The sequence below is a fragment of the Nicotiana attenuata genome, chromosome 2 (assembly GCF_001879085.1).
Source record: "Nicotiana attenuata strain UT chromosome 2, NIATTr2, whole genome shotgun sequence".
NCBI lineage: Eukaryota > Viridiplantae > Streptophyta > Magnoliopsida > Solanales > Solanaceae > Nicotiana > Nicotiana attenuata.
The window spans coordinates 91,463,621-91,483,300 of NC_031990.1; the positions used below are offsets into that span (position 1 = coordinate 91,463,621).

The 19,680-nt window shown below is 36.7% G+C and overlaps 1 protein-coding gene across 3 annotated transcripts; it reads right to left on the reverse strand.

The window, feature by feature from the left end:
* LOC109215043 (myosin-9-like) lies at positions 1,890-18,438 on the reverse strand. Of its 3 annotated transcripts, XR_002066296.1 has the most exons (39): positions 18,089-18,438; positions 16,091-16,219; positions 15,194-15,337; positions 14,949-15,094; positions 14,710-14,866; positions 14,460-14,518; positions 14,197-14,356; positions 13,941-14,090; positions 13,720-13,856; positions 13,487-13,633; positions 13,296-13,397; positions 13,154-13,211; positions 12,968-13,069; positions 12,040-12,077; positions 11,599-11,725; positions 11,304-11,486; positions 11,039-11,170; positions 10,847-10,956; positions 10,654-10,714; positions 9,818-9,995; positions 9,508-9,713; positions 9,244-9,363; positions 8,530-8,628; positions 8,009-8,230; positions 7,754-7,893; positions 6,957-7,071; positions 6,852-6,881; positions 6,512-6,763; positions 6,250-6,405; positions 5,966-6,172; positions 5,714-5,860; positions 4,834-4,904; positions 4,638-4,737; positions 4,505-4,561; positions 3,570-3,626; positions 3,403-3,483; positions 3,013-3,095; positions 2,709-2,900; positions 1,890-2,294 (listed from the first exon to the last, which is right to left on the reverse strand). XR_002066296.1 is itself a non-coding variant. In XM_019379062.1 (37 exons), the coding sequence occupies exons 1-37, from the start codon at positions 16,223-16,225 to the stop codon at positions 2,777-2,779; spliced, it is 4,593 nt and encodes a 1,530-aa protein (XP_019234607.1). In that variant the 3' UTR covers positions 2,373-2,776. The 3 variants fall into 3 exon arrangements, 1 of the variants encoding a protein (XP_019234607.1); XR_002066294.1 differs by lacking the exon at positions 18,089-18,438 and having other exon boundaries at positions 16,091-16,225; XM_019379062.1 differs by lacking the exons at positions 1,890-2,294; positions 18,089-18,438 and having other exon boundaries at positions 2,373-2,900; positions 16,091-16,225.

Sequence of the window (19,680 nt, forward strand, 5' to 3'; positions counted from 1 at the left end):
TTAAAGTGTATTGAAGGATTTGCGCATAAGTTATCATGTGATGTGTTAAAGTACTTAGGAGGGTTAATCATTATTCCTAAATATATCCTACCCGCCCCTTAGCCCAAATTACAACCATGAAAGTCCTAATTAATTTTAGATAGAGTGAGCCTACATTAGTGGGGATTTATATTAAGGGCAAGCCTATGGTACCAATTACATGCATGTGACTTCTTTTGTGAGAGTGAGCGATTTTCTTTGATATATGTGAGCATGAGATTCGAATGTGTGGATTGATCTTACTCTCTTTGCTTTTGTTGTGAGGGCACATGGTTTCACGAGGGATAGGTAACATTATTAGACTTCTCTAGGATGTTGGGTGTTCAAGCCATGAGTTCATTGTGACATTGAGTCGGGTTTTGAGGCTAGGATTGTTGTGAGCATATTGTCTTTGTTTGAATATTTTTGAAGAATGGCATAAGCAAGGGAAGATTATGTGATTGCATATGCTAGAGTTTAATTGTTGCTATCAACCATGATCATTGATGTAGAGTGCTCAAAGATACAGTTATTTGTTGGTTGACTCGAGGACGAGCAACGTTTAAGTGTGGGGTGTTGATCTTTGGCTTAATGTATGCATATTTTGATGTATATTGCCTCACATTGTGCTCATATCTCGTAGATTTCGGATGTATAATATGATGATTTGTGCTCATTTGTGGTATTTCTATGTGTAGGAATCATTCGGATGCAATTTGGAACGAAATGGTGCAAATTGGAGCGAAATTGGAAAGAAAAGGCAAAAAGTGAAATTTGAGGGCCACAGCCAGCGTGGGGCGCTGGCTGTGGCGCAATTTACAGTAGCTGAAATTTTTGAGCGCCGGGCCAGCGCCCCACGCTGTCCTGGACGCTCAAGACGGGAAAGTGGCCTTTTTCCACTAGGACTCGGTTATTTCGATCCCAAGACGCCCCCAACTCATATAAAAGCCAACCTAAACCTATTTTGAAGGGGGAGGACGTTTTTGAGAGGAAAACACAAGCACAGAGCCGCCATGGAGGCCGGGTTTCATATTTTCTTCCAAAAGACTTAGAAATTTCTATGTTTCTTTGTATGATTTGTTGTTTGGCTACCATGTCTATGTGGAGCAAAACTTCACGTTCTAGGGTTGTGGTTCTTTCATGACTATTGTTATTCGAATATTGATTTTGATTTCTTAGTTTATCGTATTGGTTTATTTATTTAATCCTGCACTTAATTATTTAATTGCTTGATCACCAATTGAATACTATCTACGGATCTAGAATTGAACTCGAAAGTGGGAATTCCAGATTGCATATAGGATTGAGTAAAGTATGTTCTTAAACCTGGGCATCGGGGAATGAATTCGCGTTTAGAATAGACATATACCTAATTGCCTTGCTTGGTTGATGTACATGAATTATGAATGCGTTCTTGTTAGTTCTAATTCCATAGACATATAGGCGTTAGGTTAGCTTGAATAGGCGAGTAAGAACTCGGCAGATTCTTATGAGCGATATTAACCCTGTCAACCAATAAGCTAGATAAATTAGTTAGTCAATTTAATTGAAGATTACAATAGGAATGTTAGATAGCCCATAACCCTAGATCGTTTTCATAACATTGATAACATAAAAATCTGCTCTTCCTCTATTAAAAGTTCATTATTTGTTTTTCTTTATTTTAATTAGTTTAGAATCAAATACTTCTAGTTTTAATTCTAGTTTAGATAATTAGGATAGTCTAATTTAGTTAATAGTTAATCATAAGTCCTCGTGGGTTCGACATCTGACTTTTAGTCACTTTATTATTTGACGACCGCGTATACTTGCGTGTGCATTTGGCCGCAACAATAACAATCTCAGATAAACTATTGACATAGAAATATGTGAAAACTTAAGGAATAGGGAGCTAATGTTATATAATGAAATCATCAATAATCTAAACAACTTGCTTTCTTGTTCCTCTTTTCTTTGGATCTTCACTTAATGGATTTGTGTGGGAAATTCCCAAAAGTTGTCCTCTCAAATTTACAAAAACAACCAGGGTCGTACACAGAGACGAATCCAAGATTTTAAATCGATGGGTATAGAGTATTATCACTGCATCCACCCTTACTTTGTAGTGGGGAATACAAAATTAGAATTAATATATATTTTTTTTTAATTTTTTTTTTTTAAAAAAAAGATCAGCTGTATGTATAGTTCTCCACTGCCCCCTCATAGTACACTTCAATGGTTGGACATGATTATTGGCGCGTCTGCTCTGTGTAGTTTACTAGCTGTTCAATTACAACCTGAAAAAGAGTTAAAAGTCCACAAACAAAGATAAGTCATGCACCAAATAGAAAGCTCTTCTTTAGAGAAAAGGGAAAAAATAGAAAAGATACTGTAGTTACAAAGAAAACAGGCATTAGTAGAACAAATTCAATCGTTAAGAACAAAAAGAAGACGCTACACGTCTAAACTGAGATACTTGTATAACCAAAATCAAGATAAATCGACCTATTTCAGCACAAATGGTATGTCCTCAAAGAATCAATTAACTACATTGGAATCGACCAACTCCATTATCCACTGTGTTGGAAAGACTCAATTCCACACAAAGCAAATGTAAATCAAGGTTCATTTTCAATAAGAGATATATCCATGAGATGTTTATTCTGCATTGTTTGAACATTGTATGACCTGATCAATGCATCCATACGCACCTCCATAGCTCACACAAATCAAAGACGCGGGCTGCAAGTTCCTAGGACTGAATTCTGACTGAGGGCAATTAGTCTGCACGTGGCAATAAGAAACTGAAGCCTGAATTTTCTCGAATAAGTGGGGGTGGTTCGATGTCTGCAATATCAATCTGATCCATTGATTTAGAGAGGTCATCAATTGAGAACGGTATGCTGCACCATGATCAACAAGTGCGATCAGCAATCAGTGAAAAGTTCATTCTCAGGACGTGGTGCACAGAAAGGAAGAGGCAAAAGTTTAGGATAATAGAATCTCATAACCAACCTTGAATCATCATCAAGCAAAAAAGAATTGCTGACTGCATTGTTAGAGTCTTCAGTCATTAATACACGCATATTGGATATAACCTGTCAAATAATTGAAAAATTCTATCCATTATATGCTAGGAGAGGACAAAAGTAAGAAGATGTGGGGCAACTAAAGATGCAGGAGACAATGTTCAAAGCTGCATAAGCCAATCCCAGCAAGAAATAATGAATTCATACTTTAGTGAAGCAGGGATTGAGGACATACTATTGAAAAATTGTTGTATCTAACTTGAGAATGGCCATAAAATCAATATGCACTACATGACGCAAAGGAACATCAAAATTATAGACTATCTGGTACCAAAATAACATCTAGAATATTTGTTGGACATAAATTATGGCTTACATCTGGCGAAAGGCTATGTGTGCCATATTTGTCATCCCAATACATTGTGCTGATTCTGTAAAGTTGTTGAATGCTAAGCACCTGTTCATGATCCACAATTTAATGAAAATGATAACATATGGGATCAAGAGATAGCTCTTCGGAGTATATAGTTGTCCAGTACTTACAGGACAGAGATCGTGGCTTATTTCATCCAATGTCTTCTTTGGCTTCTGGTGTATGACCTGGCATAGTCAAAAGGAGCATAATCAAGGATTTCTGCTGATGAAATATGGACAAGGCTCATTCCAATTCTTTGGAACTACAATTTTTAGGTTTGTTCACTCAAATTTTGTGACACATATCTTCAATCATGATCATATTGCATAGGAATAAGTATGAAAAGAGATTTCTGTTAGTACAGGGCAAGGACATGAATTTGTAATTGTAAAAGAATCTGAGAATCCAACCCAAAACCTTAAGTCGATGGGTACACTAACCCAGGACATTATAAGTTCCTTTGGAAACCTCTACTCAACCAATGAGGGGCAAATGTATTGCTTTAACACCCTCCCGCATGTGTAATCTGGTTCTATGGTGTACGCGTGGGCTGATGTTTTTTCCTGCAAATGCTTTTTACCTCTCTTTTTTAGAAGTAGAGACACAGGAGGTCCAACATGAGTGGTCTAGAGTAGAGGGAGATATAGTTGGCTCAACATGTTAATAAGTGGACCTGGAGAAATTTTATTGCTCGATGGGTTGGATTGAGAGAGAGAGAGAGAGAGAGAGAGAGAGAGAGAGAGAAGCCCAGTGCAGAATATGGGCTGAGTTGAGAGAGAAGCCCAAAGCGATTAGATGAAAAGAGAACGGAACCCAAAACCTTAAGGCAATGGCTGGAGCGACCTAGGACATTATAAACTCCTGTGCAAACACTTCCACAACGGGGGACAAATGTATTTCTCAAACAGTACCACTAATTTTCTTCTATCTTATATTACTAGGCAAAATCTTGCTATTGTTTTTTATCGAAAAATATGCACTAGAGGACGGTGTCCTTTGCCTTTGCTATCTTTCAGTTTATACATTCAATTTTCTCTTTAATCCAGATTAGAAGATGCATTACCAAAAATCCAATTGCCTGTCTTATATGTTTGAGCTCCTCCCAAGCTAGTCCTGCATACTGAACAAGTTCCTTTCATCAGTGAGAAAAAAGAGTGGGCGAAGAATGTTTAACAAGTGGCAGGAGACCAAGATACCTCATCAGTTGCTTTGTAGCACCAGTGTTCCAGTTCTGCCAAGCCAGTTTTTACATACTCACCGTTGCTAAATGAACAGCATTCTCTTCTCAGCAGAAGGCTACAGGAAGGAGGCACAAATAAAAAAATATAAGGTTTAGTTTATAGTTGAATCGTGAAGTTAAAAAATATTATGAGATGCCCCTTGACAACAGACCTGTTAAATAATTGGACATTGATGAAAGAAAAGACTTGAGTAAATACTTTGCGTACAAGAAATGGAGGCACCTGAAATACCAGAAATAAAATAACCCTAATTAAGAAAAAGCCAATAGGTACTTGTTCACAAGACAGAATCTACCCCACGCCTAAAAGTCGTATCTTGACGTAACCAATATATTTCTTCTTCTGATATATGTATGACTTAATTTATGATAGAGAATGTTCTGCCACAATGCATCATATACGTAACAGACGGTCACAAGTTTCAGAAGAGTACGGTCATTCTTCCTTCATCTAGAATATATTACTTAAATTACATGAAAGTAACTTCTTATTAACTACAGTGCAGAGCATTATTAAACTGATAGCTTATCAATCTGAGAGATACTGCTTTTCTTTTTCTTTTTCTTTTTACTATTTATTTCAAATAAAAATAGTAACCGCAGGTGAGTTGTGAATCAAGTTCTGGAATGCATCTCAAATCCTATATGATATTAGTCACTTGGTGAAGGAAATGATGAGAGCTATCCAACACCATTGCTTCGCGAAATCACCTAAGTTGGATTGCAAAGGATACTGGAGCTTAGGATTTTGCATAGTTTTAGTTCAATCAACAAGAACTATGGAGCGAGAATCTCAAGGATATTAACTATTGATACTAGATCAGAGCTCATTGAGTATTCATCCTTAACAAAGTAAAAACTATAAATCTCAAAAGTTGCCTGCGAAACCACTTCAGTCCTATCGTTATAGCTACTTTTGGTTCCAATTTTCTCGTCCTGTTCTACTGTTCACAGAAGTCAAATATTCAGATGAGATAAGATGCCATTAATCTTACTGTTATAAAACCAGCAATATGTTTCTGTGGCTCTTACATGATTGGCTTTCAATATGTTCAAAAAGTTAGCAAGGCTCTTGACAATTCCTTGCCAGTGAGCGATCAAAATTTCCTGAGCAGCAGCATTTGCAAGTGTACGTGCTGTTGACCCTTTAAGTAAACCTGCTCTGGATATTCTTGGTGCCTAAACCATACAGTGGAGCATGTAAAAAGGTTTCAGTACACCAAGCATCTAATGTTCTGTACTAAATTAAAATATTTAGATAAATCTACGGTAATATCTTTGAACCTGAATGCACAACCCCAGCAGTGGAGAAATCTCTTTCTTAAGATTATCACGGATCATTCCATAAATCTTTTCCACATATGCTGTTAGCTGCTGTTTAAACAACAAAGCGGGATATTTGGCTTCAACTTGGCGCAAGCTATCCGCTCCACCAGCCGAATCACCATCAATGAGAGAAAGATTGACACCTTGAGGGGTTCCACGAAAGCTCTAAAAAATTCTTTTATCAGCAAAAAGTGTTATAAATAAATGATAAATATCAATGTAAAAAATGGAACTATTTTCACCTGTGTCATTCTCCCGAATAGAGAGGCTGATGACGATCGCCTGTGCTGTGGGGTCATCCCAGCAGCACCACCAGCTTTCAACGTACGTTGCAGCAGAAGCAACAAAGTAGATGCATTGGATAGCCAATAGGCTAACATATCATTGTTGTCCTGAGTCTACAATATAGAAAAACTAGTTTTTTAAGTGCAAAAATAGACCTTTATTTTATTTATCTGCATCTTTCACTATGACAGACAATGTATTAACTATATTAACACTGACCTCAATAGCTTGACCAATGGTTTGTATTACCCTGTCAAAGATACTGGTTCGCTCAACTTCGAACGATCGCCACTGCCTAAGGCACTTGTAAATAATGCAGGCCGCAACAGGTCTGCCCTTAGAGAAGCCAAGGTGCTGTGCAATACACCGGATGAGCAAGTCCTGATACTCCTGTTGTTTATCATTAAGTGATTTCTGTGGTCTTCCCTCGACCTCGGAACTTTCCCTTGAAAATGAAGTGCTATGCAGATCCTTTACAAAAATTTCAATTGTTAGTCAACCAATAAAAGAGGTCAGCAATATACTAAAAGGACAATTAATATGCAAGCCTTTGACTTACTACGTTACTACTTCTTGTGCTCTCGGTCCTCTGCCAATATCATAGAACAGGGAAAAGTAAGTTATAGATTTAACATCCAATATGAGTCAAGGTTTGCAGGATTACCTGAATACTCGATCTTGATCGTCCAGACAGCAATTTATTATTCTGTGCCATTGTCAGAGCCTGCTGGCGAAGTACTTTATTTTCCGACTCTAAGTTGGTGAGCTTTTCTTCAAGCCTATTGTTAAGAAGGACAAAAAAATTCATCAACTAAATCCTGAAAAAGTCCAAGGTTCTCCGAGATGTACATTTTGTTGTACAAGGATATCACTGATAGACAATATTTGGTCTAATATTCCAAACAAGTGTTCAAAGCCGGTATAGATCAAGAGCTGTCCTTTCCTCGACATTACAATCATTAGCCACTGAAAGAGGACCATTAACTGACTGACTTCCGAGCACAACTTGAGCAATTAACCTTCGAGTCACAGGACAAATTTATAATGGTGTATGTACATATATAACAAAGAAACCTATTGCGTGAACCGTCTCATCTAAAAGCCTAAACTGAGAGAGGGTACATGTTTATTTATATATTTTGTATAAAGCACTTTCCCTCACATGAAAGAGATGGAAAGAAAAACTTGGTAATCTTCTTCACAGATACTAGTCTCAACTTTGAACCTGAGCTTTAGATCAAGTAGAAGAACAAACAGAAGGATATTCCCACTAGAAATGTAGATTCTTAAAAAGGAAATCCGTTACTTGTCATGACCCAGCATTACTTAGCGTCGGTCACGGTCTCCCTGCTGGGTTGTGACATTACTGTATTTGTTATTTTAATGTCTCAAGGGTCGGTGATCTCTATTCTTACAGTAGATAAGGAATAAAACAACTTATCAATTTATTCGAGTAGTTACCTGCTCACTGATTCCTGAAGTTGTTGTACTTTTTTTTCAGTTTCTTCCAACTTCTTGTGCTTTTCTTCACTTGATTCTTGAGCTTCAGCACATTTCCTCTCAGAATCATCAGCACGTTGCTTTTCCGATTGCAATAATACCTATGTAAAGGTTGAAAAAAGATGAATTTCTATGCAGTCTCTCCTTAGTTCTAGCATGGCGGAAATGTCATGTTGAGAGAACATGGGGTTAACTTTACGAGTTCAGTGTCGTTACCTTTAAAGTTTCCACTTCTGCATTTAAAGCATCAATCTTTTCTGTATCCTCGACAAGAACCGGCTTCTCTTCCACGATCGAGGTGGCTTCTTCAATTGCTTTCTGAGCAGTCTCACGTTCCTTGACGAGCAGCGCATTGGTTTGATCCACTTTGCTTTGCACTTCTTCCAAGGAATTCTTCAGCTTTGCTATTTCCTGGCCCTTTGCTTCTTCCAAGTCCGTCTGTGAAATAATGCATCAAATAGTGTCCCTTTCTAAAAATGGAAAACTTATCATAATCTTCAAGCCAAAAAGCTATGTTGCGCGGACTCTCCAAAATGCTGCCACACCCGTGCCGGATCGTCTAAAATGCACCTGGTGACATTTTCGGAGAGTCCGAGCGACATAGCCAAAAAGCGGCAAGAATATTTAGCTTTCAAGTAATATCTTGTTCCCTGATAATATCCAGGTTAATTCTCCACTGTGCTTACATATCAAGCAGGAAAAGGAAATATGCAATGTAATGCAAGTGTATTACCCACCCTTAGACGTTTCTCCAACTGCAGACGCCATGTAAGTTCTTCAACCTGTTTTTCAAGCTTATCCTTTGCTTCTTTTAGTGCACCCGTTTCTCTTGCAGCCTGAAGGTAATGGAAATGTGTATTAACAATCCACAGTGATACAACAACAACAAACCCTGTATGATACCAACAGGTGGGGAAACAATCCACAGTGATAGACACAAAAAATAATTTTACTCTATCAAATAGAAAACAACAATTCTGATACATTTTTCTTGACATGTGGAAGGACAACTCCTTGGCAGAAAATATTAGGGGGACTATAAGTTCAGAGGAGCGATTAAGTGATCCATCATACTGCAGAATAGCTTTAGTCTTTTGCTATGCAAATAACAATAATAAAGGTGAATTATCCACCAGGGGCGGAGCTAGAAGCCTGAATGCGGATTCGGCCGAACGCAGTAACTTTTGCTCAGACAGTGTATTTGTGTTCAAAAGTTCATTAATTACGAACAAATATTAAATTTAGAACCCAATTATTAGCACTTGAAGTTGTCGTTTTAAAATTCAGAACTCATAAAGTTAAAATCCTGGCTCCACCTCTGTTATCCACCTCTTAAATAAAGGCCTTAGCTAGCAAATTTTTAGTTAGGTCACAGAGCGTCATCTCAAAGCAAGTCAAAGGAAAGTGAAAACTGTAATACAGAATAAATGGGATGACAACCCTAAACCTACCATCTTTAGTTTCCGAAGCTCTTTCTTTGCAACCCTTCCTCTCCATCTGCATTGTGTTACAATTGATGCAATTATGAGTTTCTTGTAGTATGAAAAGGCTCTGTGTCCATGCCAATGTGCCTGCAAACTTTTTCTAGTTAATAGCAGAGAACACCTACTTGTTTGGGATTGAGGCGTAGTTGTTGTTGATGTTGTTGTTGTAATAGCAGAGAACAAAAAGCATGGCCAACCTTCTGAATCAATAGAAAACATAAGTAAACTAACTTGTATAATAATTGCTGCTTTAGTTTGTCTTTTATATCTGAATTCCTTTCGTGCAGCTGTCGCTCGAATTCCTGTCTGAAGAGCAATGACATTGATTTTGAGTCTAGTATAGGACTTTCGGGCCAAGTGTCCGCGCAATTTTGTCTGGATTCTGATAGAAGCAGCTTGTCTTTTCATATTGTCATACAATTTGCAAGCAAGCCTTCCTGTTGAACATAATAAAGCGAGAACACAAAACTCAGTAAGCTAATCACATGGTACTTGTTTTTGCACTTATAAAGCATGGGCCAAGAGATAATGATAGACAAACCTCGGCATGAGGATTGTAAGCAAATTGCAGCCTTCTGCAAAGCAAGAAAGTATTTCCGAGCGATATGAGTTCTAATTTTCCTTTGGATTGTCTTAGCTGCAGTGGCTAGTTTCTGTGCTCTGCGTGCATCCAGCTCAGCCATCTGACCAGCTCTGAGAAAAACTTTCGTTTTTCCGATCTGCAAAACCAATCCGACCTCTCTGAGAAAATAGTTGATTCATAAATTTCGGAATTCATGTTACATTGAATAAAAGAGAGCATCAACCTTAAGAATGCTGCATGTAAACTGTACATGACAATATTGTGGAGAACTATCCCAAACAGACGAACCAATTTTAACCATGCGAACAGTGGATAGTAATAGTCTTAACCCTCAGCATACAAAATGATATAGTAAGCAGTGCCAGCCTACACTCCAGCTGTCCGTAAACAAAACGGATATAAAAGTGTTGCAGATAACAGACAAATTAACCACGGTTTAGATATAGGTTGATAAGAATGACTTCTCAAATTAAAAACATGATTTTCTTTTCTTTTGGTGAAAAAAGACGGCAATGGAAAACCTAGCTCCTTGCTTGAAATTGAATGTAGAATGGTCAACCTGAGATTATACCTTGCAAATTAGGTATAACAGATATGTTACAAGAGATGAGCCATATCAACAAGTTGAAGAGGGTTCTACTACATTGATTTTCTACTTAAGTCTAAAACTACAGAGACTGCTAGACGAGAAAGAGATATATACACATAACTGAATAACAAAAATGCTATTGATTGTGACGTTAAAGAACTAAAAAAATGAGCTTTGTAGAAAAGCAAGAAAACTGTCAAATAACCTGAGAGCCAGCGAGCCCCATCTTTTCCAGAATCTTTGTGCATGCAACTTTTTCATCGGCACTGCCCACAAGCAGGTCAAATCAAGATAGCATGTCACTTCGCCATCAAGAAGTCAAGACACCATAAATTAAAGTTTTTTTTATATTTTAAAAAAAAGTTGTTTTGGTGTAGGAATTCAAAATCAGTACTTACTGTCCTTCCAAGACCTCTGGAGCAAGAAGACCAAATCGGTTTAGAAACTCAAAGAATGTCTTACGGGTAGGGTAACCAGCACAGCTAATTCTAATTGCTTCTAGAACACCCTGAGAACAACAAAATATAAGCATATAGTTCAAGAGTACAAAAGGAAATTCTTCATCCAAAAATGTCAAAAGTTTTACTCACACCACAACGCAGTTGCTGTAATATGTTAACATTCTCAAAAATTGCAGGTTTCAGTTGGTTGTTGGGCTTCACACATCTGATGTAATGAGGTTCCGTAGAATTCAGAGTTTCCATCAATGATGTAAGTTGTAACTGCACCAGTTTAATCAGAATATCAGGTCTTCACCTACTTAAAGCAGTAAGGGTTCGTCAATCCTGTTATGCTATGATGAAAAATATTCTCAGTTCACCAAAATCCATCAAAGGTAAATAAGTCAGTAATTACCTTAAAACGAGAACCGATGGATGAGAACTTCGACGATTTGGCTGATGATTTAGTTGCCTCCTCCGCAACAGGAGGGAAGAGGCCAGCTACAAATGAGCATTTGGAAGCACTCAACAAATCTTGATGCTCAGGAACAACATAGTCTTTGTTCTTATCCAAGAATTGATCAGACTGGTATTGAACCTGAACAGAAAGTAAGCGAAACTCTTACGACACCAAAACCTTTACTGTTAGTAATGCCCTATATCCAACACAAGAACATTTGACAGCATCTAGCTCAAATGAATATAATTACCTCTCCAGCATAATGGGCAATGGTAAAATCAGTGCGAGACAGTTTTGGTTTGACAAATCGTTTGTGGGACTTGAATGTCTGATAAAGCTTCTGAGAGAATGTTTCATGAGTTGATTTGGGGAACATACTGGAAGAGTCCATTTCAAAGAGAATGTCAATTCAATCATTCAGACATTAAATGCAGGGGAGCAACGCATATAGCAGTATAACACTCATATATACAGGGGCGGAGCTAGAAGTCCGAGTACGGGTTCGGCCGAACCAAGTAGCTTTTGCTCAAACAGTGTATTTGTGTTAAAATAATTATTAAATATGTACGAATATTAAATTTAGAACCCAATTATTAGTACTTGAAATCGTCGTTCTAAAATCCAGAACCCATAAAGTTAAAATCCTGGCTCCTCCTCTGCATAGATAAAGATGAAGTGTTATACATCTTACCAGGCTTCATCAAGAAGAGCGATGATACCTCCAGGTTTCTGCAAAAAGCATTATAAATCAATTTACAAAATGCCACTTCAAGATGGTGTAGTACAAAAAAAGCGGTAGGCTGTTTTAAGTGGAAAGTGATGAACCAAGAGAATCGGTGAATGCTGAGAAAAGCATGGTGAATTTACGGGAGTTGTTCTTTTCTTCCATTGCACCACTAACTTTATAATTTCTAAAACCATACTTGGATCCAATTGGAACCTAATAGTATTGGTTTCCTCTAACGAAACAGGTTCTATAACAAGTCCACCGGCAAACTAAAGATAATGTAGTGATACAAGTAAATGAATCAAAAACTCATTAACTTAAAGGAAATACCATGACAAAGGAACTAAAAGATCTAACGGTGTCAATAAGTAAAAATGAAATAATTAAAAACTCTCTTTTAAGAAGTCGAGTTACATTACTTGAACAATTTCTAGTGATTTCCTATTATACCACTAAATTTATGTGCAAGGCACAAGCATGCAAATTAATACTATCTCTATTCCATTTTTTATGGCACCATTTCCTTATTAGACCATTCCAAAAAGAACGCTACCTTTCTATATTTGGAAACAATTTAACTTTAATCTTCTGATTGTATCCTTAGTGACATGCTTTTATGGCCACAAAAATCTCATGGCGTGTTTAAAACTACAAGTTCCAAAAGTCTTTTTTTCTTTCTTAGACTCCCTAGCCAGTCACACCTCGCCCCATAATTGAAACGAAGGGAGTATTAGAAAGTCAGGATCCAAGAAAATTCTGACCAACTCTCACTACACAAGTCTCCTTGCCCAGTTGCTTTTACTGTTGTAGACAAATGACAAGTAGAACTCAGAGAAACAGAAATACATGGACATATGAAGGAAAGCTTCTTCTGCTAACTAAATGAGGAAACCTTTTCAATAAGATCCAGAACATCTTGATTGTCCACAAATTCTATGTAGCTCCAATCAATTTCTTCTTTAGTGTATTCCTCCTGCTCCATCTTGAACACGTGCTGAAATGCAAAATTTTCACTCTAGTTCAGTTTTGGCTTAGATGAAATGGATAGAAAATGCTCTAAAATTTCAACCAGAAATACCTGGTTAAAATGTTGCTGCAGCTTCTCATTTGTGAAATTAATGCAGAATTGTTCAAAACTGGGACACAAAAGTTAATGAGCCAATGAGAAAACACCACATTTAGCAATTATCCTGTCTGTCCAAGAACGATTTGACGCATACCTATTAAGTTTAAAACTTTCAAAACCATAAATGTCAAGAACACCAATTAGAGATTTTGAGTTCGGATCTTGACCAATCGAGTTATTTATTTTGTCCACCAACCTATAAACAGTAGAAAACAATGCACCTTAGTGTCAAATAATCAGTAAGAAACCACATTTAACAATCTGGTCCAGATAATAGAATCATACCAGTCAAATAAGCGAGAATATATCGTTTTAGCAAGCCCATCTCTACTAACTGCTGCAGCATTAGGATCAAGACTTCTCTTTATAACTTCTTCAGGTGTGACCATTACACGTTTCAATAGCGCATCTTCCAAATCATTAAGATCACACCTGATAGAAGAATTAATCACATCAAATATTCTTGAACAAAGAATAAACTAATAGAGAGAAGTAAAATTTGAAGTCCAAGAACATACGCCAGAAGCTCAGCAACAGTCTGAAGATGGAACTTAGATTTGTCATCTTTTAAAACTGATGAGTCAATTTCTTGGCCCTTTGAAAAGTTAATATTACCAAGATGAAGAACAGAAGCCACTACTCTAAAAATTGCTTCCTGAAAAAGAAACAAGGAATAACTTCTTAGACTCTGAATCAAAATAAAAAGTTGCAGCACAAACTAAATGAACAACGACATTACCTGCTCTTTCTCACTAATGCCAACAATATCCATGGCCCTCCTTGTTGCAAGATAATCTTGAGCATCACTTACACCAACTAGTTCGTAGCAATTCGATTGATTAAGATAGTGAAATGATTTAGGATTCCCCAACTTATACTTTTCAACCTCCTGTTAAGATAGGAAAACTGTCAAAAGGACATCATGACTATCAAATAAATTTACACCAAGAGATGAAAGATATTAACAAAGAGAGAAGCTATGAAATCTGATTTACCTCCTGGGGTGCTGCACATAGAAGGTAGAAACAATGATAGTTGCGTTCAGGATCTGAAACTTGGCAAACACGAGATCTTTCAAGGAGGTAAGTTCTAATAGCTGCACCAGATATTCTTCCACTTTTGTCAAACTGAATCTCCACAAATTTACCAAAACGACTGTAACAACATATGTAATAAGCATTCAGAAGAAAAAAACATATGCCAAAGTAACTAAATGAGTCACTTCTTGATTGGAAGCATGAGCAGAACAGTATCTCACCTTGAATTGTTATTTCTAACTGTTTTGGCATTGCCAAACGCTTCAAGTACTGGATTTGACTGGAGATAAAACAACAAAAAGCTAAAAGAATGAGAAAACCAGTAAAGAAGGCTTCTAAGAAAATGACAGACAACCCTTAAGCTTGAAGACTTAAGCCTAAAAAGCGAAGTGTGCCATTAGCTTACCTACCTAAGTTTTAAGGAGTAAAGAGTTTAAAACAAGCTAAACTCATCAAGATCATACAGCTTACCTCTAGAACTTGCTGCTCGACAGTTCGCCCTTCAGTGCCTTTACGGCCACCCAAATAAGCAAGGTATTGCATAAGCATTTTAGTAGTTTCAGTCTTACCAGCCCCACTTTCACCACTGACCAATATAGAATTGCTTTTACCTTCATTGATCATTTGCCTGATTCATTTTGATATCTCAGTTATGATTGTATACTTTCTGAGGGTAAATCTTGTGGAATGGAAGTTGAACACATGAGTACCTGTAAGCGGCATCAGCAATAGCAAAGACGTGAGGACTTAGTTCGCCAAGCGGAGCTCCCTTGTATTGTTCCATCATGTGGCGATCGTATAGATGGGGCAGCCTTTGGAATGGATTGATGGCGATGAGAATACTTCCAGTATAAGTCTGTCATAAAGTCACATTATTATACAAGATTATGATTGAACCACCCTTAGTGCAGCAATTCATTCTCACCAATCTACAGAATATGGACCGTAAACTTACATAGATTTCATTGAGTTGATATCTTGCAGCCAAATTCTGCAAAACGCCAGGCTCATGCAAATATGATAACTTGGTCATGTCATCGACTCCGCCGGCAGGAGCATCTTCATCTTTGGGATATATTTTTGATAAATTTGCTGTAACCTAGATGAATTGAAAAGTGAAATATATGTAAACTGTTACGAGCCAAAACGTTGCCAATTTAGCGGTGTGTTTCTTGCATTGAAATTTGTGTCAACACAAATTAAGAGGAAACCAGACTGCCTTTTGTTAAGACATTTTTAAACAAAAAAAGAAAAAGGAAAAAGAGTAAATTGACGTAAATCAGAGCAATGATGTTTCTGCCTTTCACTAGAAGGTTATCAGATGCTGAGACAGCACGCATGTCAAAATATTGGTTCAAATACTCCCCCAGAATAAGTGGAAAGAAAGGATATAGTGCAAAGACAGTTCAAATATATGTCAATACTCCTCGCACTCCCCTTGTCATGGAAGTATAATATAACTTCTAAGCTAATGTGGAAGCGACATACACTCTTAAACTCACAAACTATGCAAAGTTGTACTACTAATCAAGATCATGCTTAAATTCTAAACAAACAATGCCGAGATACTCGTGAATAAAATCCTGTGCACTGGCAAGTATTTGAATAACACTATGAAGTTCATAATCCAGAATACATTCATTTGCAGTTTTGACAATGGATTTCCCACTCGAGATTCGTCTAAGCCAATAAAGAGAGATTAATCAGTTAGCGGTCAGAAAATCAGCTTGTCAGTTAAGTATCTCCTTAAATGGATTCCAAAATACACATTGAAATTGCTATGGGAAGACAAATAAGTAATCTGAAACTGCAAGAATAAGATACTGTTCCCTGTAAAAGAGCTAAGACATACCGTCCTCCCATCAGATGTCTGGACCTGAACATCCTGTCCATTAATCTGTGACACTTGTCCATCAATCCAAGCAACTGATTGATCCTCAATCCATACATGAGAACCTACAATGATATTTACTGGAGTGCTCTGCATATAGTTTACCTTTCCATCAGAACTTAGCCAAAAGCAGAAATTCTTTTTTTTTATCTTTTGTTTAAAACATCACACAAAGAATATAGTTATTTACTTATCGAGCGATAGAGGCTAAAAGAATAGGAACACATGCTCCATTATAAAGAATAAGTGTTTGCTGATGCTAAAAATTTCAGCACAGCATTTCACTGGGAAAAAAGGGCTCCTTCACGTGTTGGAGGATCCCGTTAAAGATAAAACCACATATTTTCCTGTTGATCAGTCACTATATCCATACTACTGTGAGATTGTAACATCATGTTAATATGCTCTCATTAGGTTCAGCTTTTAACTAGTTTGCTGGATAACTACGCCTGTATATCTTTTTCCCAAAGACGAAAAAGATAAGAAAAGAAACTACTGCCATATCTGAAGTTCGTTGATGACTACATATCTGAAGACTAAAGTAAATGAACAAGGAGAAGAGCTTCTCCCTGATTTTTTGCTCCCCCACCCCCAACTAATCCCAACCCATTATTGCTTTTCGGATGTGCAGACTTATACAGAAGGAAATACAACTCAACGAACTCATGACACCAACTTTCTATTTCTGTCACACTCTTTTCAGACAAAATTAATAAAATGTTAATCTGGAAAAAACATTTTTGAGTTTTTCACCTCGTTTGAAACTTGGCCTGTAAGTTGTCCTGAAGACCTCAATTCACTAATACACTCAAAATTCTGTTCTTCATAATTTAAATTACACTCCACCCAATGCTTCCTCAATCCCTGACTAGTGGCTATATAAATCAACTACACCTCATTCTCACACTCGTTGGGGTTAGCTATATGAATCATCTGTTCCAATTTATTCATGCCCTTTCATTCAAATACTAAATAATTTGTCTGTCATATCAGGGATTGAGGTCCTCTATGTTACCTAATGTAGCTCTAAATTATCTAAAGTTCCCATGAAGTTTTTGCAAAAACATGAGCATTGAGCCAATGACTTTGGCAAGTTATTCAGCAAGAATAAACCATTTCCCAATTAGTAGTACTATAAAAACAATAACAAAAACAACTACAATTATGTTTCGAACCTAAACTAGTGAGGATAGTCTATATGGATCCTCAATATCCACCCAATATAAAACCATTTACCAATTAGCAGTATACAAACAATAACAAACAACTATGTCTCAAACCTAAAGTAATCAGCATCCACTGTATGAATCCTCGATATCGACCCTGTTCCCATACTCAAAATGTTTGTCTTTTAAATAGATTAGGGTTCTCTAATACTAGTCCTTAAATTTCAACTAGTAAAAATAACACTCTATAACTCACGAAATGATTAATACTCGAGCAAACATGCCATGATCTTAAATATTCCCTCCTTCCCATTTTATGTGCCGGGATTCAGAGTACAAGGGTCAGATTACTTAATTTTCAGTGTGAATTATGACGTAGATTCTTCAAGTTATCTAATACAAATTTACATATCTAGAAACTACATAAACAATATATAAGCCACAACCGTTAATAATTAAAAACATTCTTAAAATGTTTTAAAATGTCGTGGTAAACAAACCTCCTTCATTTCCAAATAGTAACGAGTTTAACTTATATACACTGACAGTCAGGTTATCCAAAAAATATCTACACCTAACCTCCATTATAAGTGAGATTTGTAATCCTGAAGATAGGACGAATTACCTAAGTGATGTGATAGTGAACAAATTTTTTTACCAAATAGTGATAGTATCAAATAAACTCAATAGTGATAGTACCAAATAAACTAGAACAGAGCAGCTCGAAAGGAACAAAGAGTAGGAAAATAGCAATGCAGTTCACTATTCATGGAGTATCGAAAAATTAACATACCATATCTACTATTCAAGGAAGAATCTCAGACTACATCAAATTCAATTCTTCATCTATACATCCATGGCATTGACAGATTAGCAAATCCCTAGTCCGAGATGTAAAATTCCAGAATTTGGGGAAAAATAGAGTTACGAAATGCCCCCCAAAAGACATCAACAAATCGGCAATTGTTCTCAAGTCTGTGACCGTTGATCATCAATTGTTCGATCAATTGATTGAATGGGTTGACGTTGATCTGATTGAATGGATGTGACATTGTTAGAGACGAGAACCCAATGCTGCGGAATAGGAATTGTTGTTTGAATCTTTCCAACGCTTTTTATGAATCGTTGTGTATGTGTCCTTTGTATACGTTGTTGGCGGGGGCGCGAAAATTGCAATAAGAATTGAAGTTATATATACCCTTTTTTTTTTTTTTTTTTTTTTTAGCAACATCAATATATAGAACTTGATTTTAATAATGTACGATTGTGACTTAGCGCAATTGGTAAAGTTGCTGAGTTCGAGCCGAGGCTTACGGCTTCTTGCAAAAATGGGGCATTAGCAAAACTTTTTTGTTTGTAATTGCTGTTGTTTTGTATTTGCTGAACTTCAGCATTGTTTTGTATTTGCTAAACTTCAGCATTCTTAGAGTCATTTCAAAGATTAAAGAATGAAAAATATCTTCGACATGAAAATAAGTTACTATAGATAAATTAGAACCAAAAGCCAACGTGCATGTAAAGCTAAAAAATCTAAGAGGTTAAACTATTGTGAATAAGACCAAATTGAACATAATGAGTCAAGCAGATATATATATGAATCATCATGCTAGAACACATAACAATATCTCAAGCTTTAGCATTCAGAAAACGAAGGAGGAGAAGGAGGAGGAGAAAGAGGCCTGAAGTTGTTTAAACAGTTGGCACAATTTAAAACTTTTTTAAAAAGTGGGTATGGGTTAAATGGGGGCGACCAAATAGGGCGCCCCGTGTAATTTTTACTGCTAAAATGTTGGTTAAGGCTAAATAGATTAAAACTACTAAAATGTAGATTATGTACAACAACAATACAATTTTGTAATTTCATCTCTTATAATGGAAGACAAACCTCTTGCTGGTTACGAATTGTATGAACGATATTGTAGACATTAAATTGAAAATAATCAAGAGTGGAAAAAAAATACTGTAACAATCGTAGTAGTATTTCAAGTAATGTGAGTGTAAAATCTCTATAAATCACCTAATTCTTCTTTCCAATAGTAAATAAATTCAAGGGCCTTTGAACTTGATATTAAATCTATGTAAGTTGCCACGAACGATGATCTTGAATTCAACTAGCACGAACTGTGACTTGAACTCGTACTCTTTGAATGTTGATTTGTTCTTCGTTCTGAGCTTGAACTTGATTGCTTGAGGCTTGAAGCTTGTAGAAAAATTGTGACGTTTGATCCACGAGCTCTCTTCTGCTTCTTGTTATGACTTTTGGTATCTTGTCTGAGTTATGAAGACCCTATTTATAGTTGTGGAAGAGAAGAGATGCGATGAGAATAAACTCTTTCCGACCAATCAGATTGAAGCGTGACAAGGCCGCATTTGATTGACCAGAAC